This window comes from Oncorhynchus nerka, linkage group LG5 (genome assembly GCF_034236695.1).
Source record: "Oncorhynchus nerka isolate Pitt River linkage group LG5, Oner_Uvic_2.0, whole genome shotgun sequence".
Taxonomy (NCBI): Eukaryota; Metazoa; Chordata; class Actinopteri; order Salmoniformes; family Salmonidae; genus Oncorhynchus; species Oncorhynchus nerka.
The window spans coordinates 42,273,622-42,288,262 of NC_088400.1; the positions used below are offsets into that span (position 1 = coordinate 42,273,622).

At 40.2% G+C, this 14,641-nt stretch overlaps 1 protein-coding gene across 2 annotated transcripts; it reads right to left on the reverse strand.

Annotated features, from left to right (window-relative positions):
- Positions 1-5,456: 5,456 nt before the first annotated feature.
- LOC115129527 (AP-1 complex-associated regulatory protein-like) lies at positions 5,457-12,618 on the reverse strand. Of its 2 annotated transcripts, none has more exons than XM_029659958.2 (10): positions 12,229-12,618; positions 11,078-11,126; positions 10,938-10,964; positions 10,759-10,784; positions 10,560-10,656; positions 10,090-10,188; positions 8,990-9,048; positions 8,824-8,897; positions 8,499-8,621; positions 5,457-8,283 (listed from the first exon to the last, which is right to left on the reverse strand). In XM_029659958.2, exons 1-10 carry the CDS (start codon positions 12,297-12,299, stop codon positions 7,988-7,990), a joined length of 921 nt encoding a protein of 306 aa, XP_029515818.1. In that variant the 5' UTR covers positions 12,300-12,618; the 3' UTR covers positions 5,457-7,987. The 2 variants fall into 2 exon arrangements, with proteins under 2 accessions (XP_029515818.1, XP_029515817.1); XM_029659957.2 differs by having other exon boundaries at positions 8,990-9,054.
- Between the last annotated feature and the right edge of the window lie 2,023 nt (positions 12,619-14,641).

The window sequence follows — 14,641 nt, forward strand, 5'->3', positions numbered from 1 at the left end:
CCTCTTCGTCATCATGAGTGGCTTGAGAAAAAGGGACCCTTGATGGCCTCTTGAGGGAACAGAGAGTTCTATTTCTGGTGCACGAAATGGCCTGCCGCCTCCCTCCCTCGTTGCCTCCCACCATTGCTGTCTATTCATTATTGTGAAGCACTGCTGCTGTGATCAGATATGAACCAAACAGACGTCCAGTGTTCTTCTGACCTTGCCTCTGCTTCCTACTTCATCCTTAATGTTTCAGCGCTGTAAGGAGCACAATTCCATTTACAGTCCATGAAATGTTGCATTAATTGATAGACTAATAGCCAAAAGATTTGAGGAAATGTGGTAATGCGACAACACAGTAATGCAGGTGAAAGTTGTGGGGTTTTAGACAATAGGAATAGGTGCGGTGGTGCTGGAGTTGGGGCTGGGGTGGGGGTGGAGGAGAAGACGCTTGCAGAGGCGTGCATCTGTGTGCAGGCATAAATATTGAACAGGTGGTCTGTTGACGGAACGGCATGGCGCTACGATGATGGAGCCGTCTCTCATGAGCGACGACACCTCTCCTCGCTCCGAGGGGTAATTCTATTTCTCCAGACGTCAGTCAGACTTAATGGATGCTAATTCCCAATGCTAGTCCCTCACTGCTTATCAAATTCACCCCTTGATATTCCATGGCGCTTTATCTCCGCTGTTTTTGTCCAATGGTTGATCTTGGGTGTCCATTTCTCTTATGTAACATCATATGATTGTGTCGCCAAATCTCATTCCAGCAGGCCAGGTTCGCCATCTCCACAAATAGGTTTTCCTTGGAATTCCTTTGATTTTATAACAAGCCATATGCATAGACCCTAGATGTGCTCAACCCCTTTGATAGATCTGTTCCCTGCGGAGATGTCGTTGCACACAACAAGGTTCTAGATGGTGGACAATGTTTTCATTACTATCTGTATACATTGAGAAGTAGCCTATAACATCACAGATCACTTGAATGCACAACGCCTTTTTAAGGCGCACTTTCTGCATACATGCACAAGTGTTTCAGTGTTAGCTAAACGTCTATTGACACTCCTTTGGAGAACTTGCCTGAAAAAGCCATTGAGATGGTACACAATGAAATCATACCCATCGTGATATGAGAAGACCCTGCAATTCTACAAATAGCTTGGAGCCTAATCTCCCCCAAACACTATCTCCTACTTTCTTTAGGGCTAAAACTTTCCCAGCGTCTGTAGCTTCATAGAACTTCCTGCACTGTGACGGGGTGTGTGAGTATAAAGGCAAGGCCTTTGCTTCAGGAGCCTGGGGGCACCGCCAACAGAACACGGCTCTTTAAGTGTTTGATTTATAATGAGAGCCTCCAGCTTCGATAACACAGAGAGCAGCCATCAACTCATTGAGAAAAAGAGAGAAAAAGAGGGGGTGAAGGGGGTCAAGAGAGAGGTTAGAGGATGGCACAGGGTTGATGGTTAGGATCACTGTGGGGTCCATGTTCACATTGAGTGGTAGAGAATTGTGTACACGGGGGCTACTCTCAAAGTAATAATCATAAACCGTTCCAGAGAACCGGAAGCGTTTAGTGTAACAATACAGTACTTGTTTTATCCCAGGAAAAGGATGCTTCCAATGGAATTCAGTAAAGCTAGCTCCTATTGTCTGAACTGTTCTCTCCTTTCATTTATCTCCTTGCCAGCTCCCACAATCCTTTGAGGGAGACAAGGTTTTCAGGTGCAGGGTCTCGATTGTCTCTAGTCTGCCGTTTGTCTTCATTTTCCTCACCTTCACTTTTCCATGGTGGAGGATAGGAAATTGAGTTTTGAGGCAAGGTGTTCTCTTAACAGACTGAGTAACACACACACTCACACAATTTAATTTCATAATGTTTCTTTTAGTGGAAGCTGGTCCTCAAAATTCCTTCCAGCTATGAGATTTTGTCTGACTTGCCAAACATTAATACATAGTTAATAGCTTCCTTCTAGCCATTTGGCATAAAGGACAGTTTTGTAGAGTGAGATACTGGGATGTTGTCAATCAGGCACAGTGCCTTCAGAAAGTACTCATACGCCTTGACTTATTCCACAAAAATCTATTAAATAGATGTTTTTTCTCACAACTCTACACACAATAACCCATAATGACAAAGTGAAAACATATTTTTTGAAATGTTTGCACATTTACTGAAAATGAAATACAGAAAAATCTAATTTACATAAGTATTCACACCCCTGAGTCAATACTTTGTAGAAACATCTTTGGCAGAGATTACAGCTGTGAGTCTTTCTGGGTACATCTCTAAGAGCTTCCCACACCTGCATTGTTTGCACATTACTCTTTTCAAAATTCTTCAAACTGTCAAATTGGTTGTTGATCACTGCTAGACAACCATGTTTAGGTCTTGCCACAGATTTTCAAACAGATTAAAGTCAAAACTGTAACTCCGCCACTCCGGAACATTCAGTGTCTTCTTGTAACCTCTACAGGATCGATGTCCCCCTGCGGGATGGTTGAGCTAAAGTAGGCTAATGTGATTATCATGAGGCTGTAGGTAACAAAATAAAATCCCAGGACATAGACATATCTGATATGGGCAGAAAGCTTAAATTCTTGTTAATCTAAGCACTGTCCAATTTATAGTAGCTATTACAGTGATATTGTTTGAGGAGAGTACCCATTATGAACTTAAACATGTATTAATTAGGCACATTTGGGCTGTCTTGAACAACATTTTGAACAGATACTGTATGCAATGGTTCAATAGATCAGTCTGAAACTTTGCACATACACTTCTGCCATCTAGTGGCCAAACTATGAATTGCACCCGGGCTGGAATAATGCATTATGGCCTTTGTCTTGCATTTCAAAAACTCCTGTTTTTCTTGGTATTATCTTTTACCAGATATAATGTGTTATATTTTCCTACATTAATTTCATATTTCCACAAACTTCAAAGTGTTTCCTTTCAAATGCTATCAAGAATATGCATATACTTGTTTCAGGTCCTGAGCTACAGGCAGTTAGAATTGGGTATGTCATTTTAGGCAAAAATTGAAAAAAAGTGTCAGATCCTTAAGAAGTTGATAAGCAACTCCAGTGTTGATTTGGCCTTGTGTTTTAGGTTATTGTCCCGCTGAAAGGTGAATTAATCTCCCGGTGTCTGGTGGAAAGCAGATTAAACCAGGTTTTCATCTAAGATTTTGCCTTTGCTTAACGCCATTACGTTTCTATTTTATCCTGAAAAATTCCACGGTCCTTCACGATTACAAGCATACCCATAACATAATGCAGCCACCACTATGCTTGAAAATATGGAGAGTGGTACTAAGTAATGTGTTGTATTGGATTTGCCCCAAACATAACCATTTATATTCAGGACCAAAAATGTATTGCTTTGCCACATTTTTTGCAGTATTACTTCAGTGCCCTGTTGCAAACAGGATGCATATTTTGGAATATGTTTATTATCTACAGGGTTCCCTTTTTTTCACTCTGTCATTTAGGTTATTATCATGGAGTAACTACAATGTTGTTGATCCATCCTCAGTTCTCCTATCACAGCCATTAAACCCTGTACCTGTTTTAAAGTCACCATTCTCAGTTTCTTTCCTTTAGGAAGGACGCCTGTATCTTTGTAGTGACTGGGTGTATTGATACACCATCTAAAGTGTAATTAATAACTTCACCATGCTCGGAGGGATATTCAATGTCTGCTTTTTGTATTTACAAATAGGTGCCCTTCTTTGCGAGGCATTGGAAAACCTTCCTGGTCTTTGTGGTTGAATCTGTGTTTGTAATTCACTGCTCGGCTGAGGGACTTTACAGATCACTGTATGTGTGGTGTACAAAGATGAGGTGGTCATTTAAAAATCACGTTAAACACTATTATTGCGCGCAAAGTCCAGGCAGCTTATTATGTGATTTGTTAACCACATTTTCACTCCTTAACTTGTTTAAAAAATCGAAAAACATAGTTCCACTTTGACATGACGGGGTATTGTGTGTAGGCCTGCGACAAAACATCTCAATTGAATCCGTTACAAATTCAGGCTGTAACACAAAATGTGGAAAAAGTCAAGGGTGTGAATACTTTCTGAACACACTGTACATATGCTGGAATTCTCATAGAATGCAATGGAGTGATACTGCCACCTGCTGGAGATTTCATCACCCATGCATTTGATCTGTATTACATTGCATCAGCAAGGGACATTTAGATAATTAGATGAAAGACAAACATACACCGAACAAAAACATAAATGCAACATGCAACAATTTCTAGGATTTTACTGAGTTACAGTTCATATACATTCATAATCTATGGATTTCACATGACTGGGAATACAGATATGCAAAAGTCAGTATCTTGTGTGACCACCATTTGCCCTTATGCAGCGCGACAATTCTCCTTCATATAGAGTTGCTCAGGCTGTTGATAGTCACCTGTGGAATGTTGTCCCATTCCTCTTCAATGGCTGGGCGTTGTTGCTGGATATTGTCGGGAAATGGAACACGCTGTCGTACACGTTGATCCAGAGCATCCCAAACGTGCTCAACGGGTGACTTGTCGGGTGAGTATGCAGGCCATGGAAGAACTGGGACATTTTCAGCTTCCAGGAATTGGTGTACAGATCCTTGCAACATGGGGCCGCTAAAACATGGTGATGCCGGCGGATGAATGACACAATGGGCCTCAGGATAAATTCACAGTATCTCTGGGCATTCAAGTCTGAAGTCGGATACGACGCCAAACTGCAGTCAGGTCAAGACCCTGGTGAGGACGACGAGCACGCAGATGAGCTTCCCTGAGACGGTCTCTCACCGTTTGGACAGAAATTCTTCGGTTGTGCAAACCCACAGTTTCATCAGCTGTCTGGGTGGTTGGTCTCAGACAATCCCGCAGGTGAAGAAGCCGGATGTAGAGGTCCTGGGTTGGCGTGGTTACACGTGGTCTGCGGTTGTGAGGCCAGTCGGACGTACTGCCAAATTCTCTAAAATGACGATGGCAGCTTATTGTAGAAAAATGATGCTTAAATTATCTGGCAACAGCTCTGGTGGACATTCCTGCATTCAGCATGCCAATTGTGCGCTCCCTCAAAACTTGAGACATCTGTGGCATTGAGTGGTGTGACAAAAATGCACATTTTAGAGTGGCCTTTTATTGTCCACAACACAAGTTGCACCTGTGTAATGATCATGCTGTTTAATCAACTTCTTGATATGCCACATCTGTCAAGTGGATGGATTATTTTGGCAAAGGAGAAATGCTCACTAACAGGGATGTAAAACACATTTCTGCACACTTTGGGAGAAATAAGCTTTTTGACCATAGGAAATCATTTGGGGACTTTTTTTTTTAGCTGATGAAATAACACTTTACATGTTGCGTTTATATTTTTGTTCAGTTTATTTAATTATACACAAACTGCACTGTGTATATATCATTCTGCATTAAGCCATTTGACAACTCGAATGATCACAGATTAAGAAGTTTGTAGGGTTTATTTTAGTTGCACTTAAACTCAAAATACTGTTGTACAGTATTAACAGAACGGCACTGGTGTTGATACATTCTGTTTGCAATAATTCAAATCATTAGGGATCATGACTCTGGGTGTAATCCAAACCTGGGAATCATGTGTGAAACAGACCTCATCAAATCCTATATTGCATCCAATTCAGAGTTTAGACATGCTTGGATCTCAAATAAATCAGTAGACTCATAGAAAAAGTTAAAGTTGTCACACCACATTCTGTACTATTTCCCAGAAAACATAACCAAATAAAACGGGCCCATTTCTGAAATTCCTTTACATTATTCTTAGTAACAAATACAAATATTTCTAAATCAGTGGAATGATACAAATGAATGCACACAGAGGTTCAATCCATCCTTGTGATTGCACCCGTAATGTACTGTGTCCAACCCGTTAACACCATGCCAATTCTTGCCAAACCATTTTGTTTGTCCAACATTTTAGAAGTTAAGTGTTGGACGGTGCCGGTTCGAAAACAAACCAGTTTGGACACACTAGTTTCAAGTAAGTCAAACAGTGCATAGGTAAAACTGCAATACAATCTCTCCCATCATTACAGTCTGTACACTTTATGTGGACAATATATTCAAAATTGAGTTATGATGCAAGCCAAATAGAGGGATGTCTGAAAAAGTTGGGCCAATTGTGCAGCTGTGGTAATTCTTCACCACAATCATAATTACACTTTAATTGCTAAAGACAAATGGCTTGTGTTTCTAGGTTGGTAAAGCTATAGACAGTGCAAATAATTAAAGAAAAGTCTAATTCACTTTCAATGTGGTGAAACAACATAAATGGTGGCAACATTGGATTCCCCAGGTAGTGGTGCACTATGGGGGAAATCGCTGTTGTCACTCAAATATCACAATTGCAAAATCAAGGTGAGATGCAGTGCTCCGCACAATAAAGCTAGTCTTCTAAGTAGGCACATCAGCAAACATCAGCATCACATCCACATTGAAAGGGTGCAGTGAGAGGGATTCCTTTTGCTGTGCGGGAAAACAAAACCCATTTGCTAGGACAAAGAAATGACAGCTACCACACATTGGTCCATCTCTAGAAGCCTTCTAAACCTGGAGTATACTGTAGTCTCCAAACCATTCATATCCTCATTATTCCTAGCCCAGTGTCTTCACGGCAACCATTTCACTAGCGTTAAAACATATACATGTCCATGTCCAGAGAGCAGGGTTACATTCTTCTCTTGAAAAAAAGTCTTAACGATTGTCCTAAAACAGAAGGCGAGATTGAAGAGTTGGGAGTCCAAGGTGTACCGCCATACTTATTGGCAGTGCCATTTAGTCAATAGATGCAGGTCTAGCCATGTGCTCTTGTAATCAGTCGGTCTTCAGCGTAAAATGAACAATTCACAACTTCTGCATAGAGTCCCTCACTATGACATATTGCTCCTAAACATTGAAAAAATAATAATAATTTTAAAAAAGTCATATGCTGTGGGCTTTAGATTTGTACACAGGGGAGTAAGGAATTATAAAAATTGGAGGTAGCTAACCTTCAAGACATATAAAACACAAATAAGAATGTTTTGTCGCACGGGCCTGTTCGCACCTTGAGCTGCATTTGACTGACAAACAACGTTTTGTTTAAAATCAATAAAACAAGTGTAGTCGTATGTGTCCATGATGACTCACTTGTTAATTGGAAATGAGGAAAGACAACATAGCAATGATAGCACTTGCATTTCTCCAATACAAGTACAATGCATGTCCACTTTGTACAGACAAGTTGCTACATGATATGATATACTCCACTCAGGAGTTTCTATACATGTTTCATACCAGGGAACTGGCAAGCTATGATCCTTGGAGATCCACTTTGATTAAAATACGCACTTGCTAACAGACAATCTTTGTCAGCTAACTACTAGATGAACTGGTCAACAATTGATTTGCCTGTTTTATTTTCTAGTGATTGAGGCACTGATAGAAGTAGTGATAGTTGTTGCCTTGATCATATTTGTTCCTATATGCTATCAGTGAATTTTAACTGTGAAGACACTTTAGCCCACTCACAAGTACAAGCACTCACACCAACTTGATATGCAAATTGCACTTGTGTCAAATATGCACTGGGTGACGTGATTCCAAGAAAATGTCAGTCCAACTAAGGCTCAAACATTAACATACAAGAAGATTGTCAAATCAAAATATTGGCCCACCAGTCAATGGCAACAATCGAACACATACCGCTGATGAGGTTAGGTGTAGCATCAAACATTCCCAATGAACAAATATTTCACACAGAGGATGGGTCAGAGAAAATGTGGCATGTCCACAGCTTTATCTGACCTGTATGTACATAGCCTCTTTGACAGACATGCCCAGGTAAATGACAAACATTCAGAGCAAGCAGACAGAGAAGTCTTGAGTAGTGGTAAATCAATTTCCCTTTTGGGTGAGGCAATGGGCTGGTGGACTAACGCTAGGATTTGATTCTGGTACCCCTGGCGATGGGGACTATCTCTCCTCAGACTCCGGTGCGGTAATATCTAGCGGTGGTGTTTCCTCAGATGGGGTGTCCATATCCATGATGGGGTTGACAAAGCACTCATATTCAGAATCCTCTGCGTTCTCCTCAGCATTTTCCTCAGCGTGCGCTCTCACAAAGTCGTTCTCCCACTCCAGGGCGTTGGAGTCCTCCGAAGCGGAGGCCGGACCACTGGTCGCCTGCTTATCGCCCGGCTGGAGTGCCGCTCGGAGTATGTCCTCCTCCGTTTTAGACCTCTCCCACGCTGTGACCGTCCGGTTCATCCCTGAAGACAAGGACAACGTGATACACCGACACATGGAGTTAAACCCCAAATGGTCGTTCAACTGGTGGTTTTTGAGGGTTGAATTCGACAATTACTATCGTTGTTCAATGAAACTGCACAGTACAAGTTCAGGGAATGTAGTGCAAATTCATGTAATCCCACCAACAAAACATCCCAAAGGGGACAATAAGTAAAATAATTAGACAAGCCCCCACCTTCCTCGTCCTCCCACTCCAGGTCCAGTGAGGTTCCGTCATCATTGGTGGAGCGGGTCTTGGTGTTGAAGTCCCAGCTGCTCTCCGTGTTGGGAGTGATCACGTTAGTCTCAGAAGACAGCCCTGATGACACAAACAAATTACAGGTGGTGTTAAAGAGCAAGACGTCTCATAATGATGCATGAGGATGACCTTTCAAGAATACAGAAAGTCATTTATCTTAAAATATCATTTTTGTATGCACCATTTTTTAAAAGAGTTTTATCAAGCACGGACTATAATATATAGGCTACAGAAAATAGTTGTGCTAAAATAGCGGACTCACTGCTGCTCCTGAAGGCTTCCGACGTGGCTTTCACATTCTGTAGGTAGACATCAAAGTCTTCACCAGAGCCATGCCTAGAACAGAATCCAACCAGTGAAGGAGAAACTGTAAACTTGACACACAGACCATGAGGTGGTAGACATTTCTGCTTGGTTGATATACTCACTTTTTCAAATGGGCTGAGCCACCTTTGATTTCCGCCTTGCCTTTTGTCCGTTGTGCAAGCTGATGCTTTGAAAAATAAGAATACCTCAGAAAAACACTTGGTCAAAATGGTAAACAATAATCTCTTGAAAATGTGTTATTGAAATGCAGCCAATCAACTGTTAAAACGGATTAAGCTGGGAGCTGGGCAAACACATATGAAACAGAAATGAATTAAAAGGACAAGTTAACGTGTTGTGAACAAAATTTGTAAAAATGTATGTAAATGTCATGTTAAGGGAATACGCTCTCAGTATAGTGTTGCAGGTCTTTAGGTGTTGTACACATGAAAGTGTATCACTATGAACTTTATCCACAACGTTATATTCCATTTTGTTGGACTCAAGCAATACTTTTCCGTGTGTGAATATACGTAGGCTTTTAATCACCACAATGGGAACGAAAAAGCAAGAGCATCCTCACACAAGGAGATGTGTCACTCGAGTCCAACAAAATGGAATATACCGTTGCGGATATGACACAATTAAGTTAGGAATTAAATAATTTCATGTGTACAACATCTAAAGACCTGCATTACTACAGTATACTGAGAGCTTTGCCGTTTCCAAAAGGACGTATTTGGGTGCTTTTGGAGCCTCTGTTCATGTTATCAAAAAAATATATTTTTGTTTTATGTCTTGTCCTTTAACCAAGGGGAAAGCTGCGGAATGACATGTAAAAAAATATAAAAAAATCACAGCATGGACAAACAAAGGAATGGAAGTAAATGGTTATATAATTTGAGGATAAAAAAATGGAGTGTGGACAAATGCCTCAGTTAATTCAGGCAAAAAAGGGAAAGGCAAACCAAATACCAAGACTGTTTTTTACAGTTCAGATAGTTTGACTTTAAAAGGACACTTGCCTGGGGGTATGATTTACAAATTCATATAGAGATACATACCATAGGCTACATTACTTTAGATTGACCACCACTTTATGTGGTATTAAGTACTTGAAGGGGTTATCAAGAGAAGTAGGGGTAGAGCCAAGGAAAAGCTGAGTGAGGCGTAAAAAGGTAGTGAAGGGACGACAGGCTCACTTCAATAATGGCCGCCTCACCTCCTTTATCTTTCGAACACGTGCCAGCCTGGCAGCCTCACGCTGGGCAGCATTTCTAGCCTCCTCTTCTAGCCTTAACTTCTCCTCTTGTGCCAATAACTGAGCAGAAATGATGAAACATAAAGGACACAAAGTTGAGAACAGAAAACTAAAATTGCAAAACAATTCTGCAAAGCAAATAATGGAAAATTAAGATCGGACCAAATTAAAACATAAGCCTGTTATGAGAACTTAGTTAAGATAAGTTGACGCTTAGCCTATCTAGCAACATGAAAGGCACTGCAAAGCTTATAAACAATAATTTGGGAAGTGTATTGATTCCGTTGAATTAAACCTTCAATTATCAATAAGCAACAAAAAAACAAGGTTCTATGTAAAAACTACATCTGCATGTATCCATCCCTTTCAGAGGCTCTGGTCTATATCCCTTACACAGACGGAGAAGAAACTAGTTGCTTGTGTAAGCCTACCTCTGCTTGCAGCTTCTCGTCTATCAAGGTCTGCTGATTGGAAATTGCAGCATATCGGTGCTCTTTGAGGTGGAGGATCTCATCTTCTCTGATAGGCCTGGTATCAAAATGAAACAAAGATTACCTCAAGCTCACCTTGACATTATTCTTCTGAAATGCATTTGCCCAGTCCCCTGAAACAAACTGTATAAAAACATACCTGGGACAGCTTTGTGGGCTCTCTGCCTGAAATTAGAATAAGACAACTTCAAACCAAAAGTGGGCAAAGAATAATGTGCAATATGACAACACTCATTGTGTCTTCTGTGCATCTTCAGACAATATCACCCTTTGGGATTGTTTCAAACGAACAAATATGGTCTACATGTTCACACTTACCTCGTCACTCTCGACGAGGTTTTCAAACTGTGGAGACAGAACTGCACTGTAAGTATTAGCTTGTTACATCACCTTCTTTCTTCAAACCAAGTGATGAATGGTAAAACATGTCATCTTCCAGAAAAATCTATGTACCATACCTCTATTGTGTAATGTTCCCCAGCAGTACTGCTTCTAAAGTATTTTGACCTGCATGGACAGAAATATGAAAATACTGTCATCCATTTAGGCTGCTTTTGGTCACTGTGGATTTACATGATTGTCATAGCTAGTTTCAACAGAATATTTACGGCCTGACATCAAAACTAACATTAAAGCTTAACTGATATCAACATCAAGCCTACAGTTTAAATCTGTGTACGCGACTAATACACTTGGATTTGTCAACTCAGAATGTGATTTTCCCTCTAAGGAAGCATGGAATGAGTCTTCTGCCGACAAAATGTTTTAGAGGTGTTTAAATTAGAATTCAATAAAGCATAATCAAATATTAAAAGGAAACGCATTATGCACTCCCAAAAATGATTGGCAAGACCCAAATTATTTTTTATTTTCCCTTTATTTAACTAGGAAAGTCAGTTAAGAACAAATTCTTATTTACAATGACGGCCTAGGAACAGTGGGTTAACTGCCTTGTTCAGGGGAAGAACGACAGATTTATACCTTGTCAGCTCGGGGATTGTCAGCTCTCGCAACCTTTCTGTTACTGGCCCAACGCTCTAACCACTAGGCAGGGTGAGGAACGTTTCAGTATTGACAATAGGGTCACAGATTGAACAATGAGACAGATATTTCACCGGATCTAGTGTAAAATTTACTCTCGTCAAAGTTTCCTAAAAATGCGTTTTTTAAGGAGTGTAAGGGCGAATTTAGTTATTGCACACGTGCACTTCACAGGCGTTCCCTAACGGAAATATGCAAATACATGGTATATAATGCGCCAATAGGATCTCGCGAGTTCGTGCTTGACTCTGCCCCACTTCATGCTTGTTCTGCCCACTATGACTCATTTGTTCACATTGGAAACGATAGGCTGTGGTCTATCTTGGGTTAGTTATAAACATCTTCGGTACAGTATAGGTGATAGTTTCTAATCCTGATTGCTGAAATACCTAACTACCTAGTAGAGAAAGGTATTTGACAAGCAATTGTGGCACGTATAAACGTGGGCACCGTTGAGGTTTTGACGCTGCATTGTAACGTTATTGTATGACAGCCAACCCACTGAATACGTGTATCTAGCTAGCTAACCTAGGCTGGTCAACGCTAGTTTAAAGGGCGTATCACTTACCCGCCTCCTCGTTTTATCCTGTTCGCTTCTCTTCTGAAGATCCCAGAACAATAAGCCCAACAGTTCCCCATCGCATTCTGTCAAAAATACAACTTCGTTGGGTTGGGCGCTAACTTCCTGGATATTCGGAGAAATTAGTTGGATAGCTAGCACAGGCGTTTCATTCCTAAAATCTTCGACCCGTCGCCGCGGACATTAGCTAGCGCTTAAAATTAAAGGGTGACATGACACCTAGTGCACAACAACTCATCGTGATATAGCCTATATTTTTATATACAGAAGCCTGTTGAACATCAAGATTAATTAGAAAAATGTGGCTAGCAACAGCCGTGTTTTTTTGAAGTCTCATTCAATACTTCCTTTTCCTCGTTCTAGGCACGTGACCCATGTTTAGCTACGGAATCTAACCTGGCTCAAACAAGAAATGTGTCTTTTCAGATCCCAAAACACTGTTTTTCAGAGCCAAGTGTAGAGATGGTGGTAATACAAGTTTTGATGTCGTAAGTAATGTTTTGTTCAGAGCCAAGTGTAGAGATGGTGGTAATACAAGTTTTGATGTCGTAAGTAATGTTTTGTTGTTGTTATTGTGGTAATTTCCTTAATAGGTGACATCAGAGGTCAACATTTGGGAACTCTGGGATATAGGCCTAATGGTGCTTTTGAGACAACAACAAAAAATCTAAATCAAATGTATTTATATAGCCCTTCTTACATCAGCTGAAATCTCAAAGTGCTGGGCAGTGTTGTAGTACTCAAGTCTGGTTTCAAGACCACATTGAGTGTTCGGTCTTGGATAAATGTTTACACCGTCTCAGACAACGAGGACTCTTAATTGTTTCCCCGAGACCAGGAGAATAAAAAAACTCATAATTATCATCTCCTATTCAGTCAGCAGATAAAACCGCTTTGCCAGTCCAAATATCCTCACTCCTTTCATGTCACCTTAATATTTTATCACCTATTGAAACCTGGGCTTACTACTTTACTCGTAACATTACTGTCCTTTGCTTTTGTTGAAAAATATCTTCAAACTTGGTTTGAATATCCTTGATTCGCTGGTAGGGAAGAGTGGGGGAAATTGTTTGAAAGTTGCACGCTCACTATTAGTAAGGGGAGACCGAGGAAAGTTGTAAAATATTTTGTCTTATCTAATAAAGCGAGGAAATTTGTAACATATTTTGTCTGATCTAATATAGACCTGTTTAGCTTAGTGCTAATTTGTAGTTTTGCAGTGGTGGAAAAAGTACCCAATTGTCATACTTTAGTAAAAGTAAAGATACTTTAATTGAAAATGACTCAAGTAAAAGTGAAAGTCGCATCGTTAAATACTACTTGAGTAGGAGTCTAAAGGTATTTGCTTTAAAATATACTTAAGTATCAGAGTAAATGTAACTGATCAAATATACTTAAGCATTAAAAGTCAAAGTATACATAATTTCTAATTCCTTATATTAAGCAAGCCAGAAGGCACCTTTTTCATGTTTTTTTTTTAAATTTACAGATAGCCAGGGACACACTCCAACACTCAGACATAATTTACAAATGAAGCATGTGTGTTTAGTGAGTCCGCCAGATCAGAGGCAATAGAGATGACCACAGATATTCTCTTAATAAGGGCGTGAATTTGACAATTTTTCTCTCCTGCTAAGATTTTCAAAATGTAACTAATACTTTTGGGTGCCAGGAAAAAATGTATGGAGTAAAAAGTACATTATTTTCTTTAGGAATGCAGTAAAGTAAAAGTAGTCAAAAATATAAAAAGTAAAGTACAGATACCCCCCAAAAAACGACTGAAGTAGTACTTTCAAATATTTTTTACTTAAGTACTTTACACCATTGGTAGAGTGGCTCTCTATTTGCCATCATATTGCATTTTTTTCACCATTCTGAATCTCTAAAGAATCTTCTTCTTCTGTGGAGTTTAACGGAGGTTGACATCCAAGATGTTGCATTACCGCCCCCAACTGAACATTAGTATAAATCCATTACACTTTTGTAAATATTTGTAATTACCCTACCTCATTAGAACCCATCTACCCCATTCCACTACTTTGACCCTACTTGCTTCTGCACCAACGGACTGGGAGGTTGGGATACCACCACTAAACACACCCTGTAACAAATATCGTATGCCCAAATACTTCCCTGCAGCTGTCACCACAACATCTATTTTCTGTGACTTACATTCTATTTCTGTGATAGAGTCAATAACCATTGCTTATGAACGCTAAGAAGCCAACCTTACCGAAGCATATATCAATCGTTGGCCTATCCCTCTGTGCTGGCACAGATGTTCTACTCTCAGGATCCCTCACCCTTAACCCATCCTTCTCTACTTTCTTCTCTGCATCATCATACAACACCTTTTGCACTACTCTGAATCTAGCCACCTCAATCTGCCTCGTACCGGACA

Coding starts and splice junctions, on each gene's coding strand:
- LOC115129527 (XM_029659957.2), bottom strand. CDS start 12,299: ATGGGGAACTGTTGGGCTTATTGTTCTGGGATCTTCAGAAGAGAAGCG. Junction 10,965..11,077: donor GGGAACATTACACAATAGAG/GTATGGTACATA, acceptor CTGTCTCCACAG/TTTGAAAACCTCGTCGAGAG. Junction 8,284..8,498: donor GGAGTGGGAGGACGAGGAAG/GTGGGGGCTTGT, acceptor CCTTGTCTTCAG/GGATGAACCGGACGGTCACA.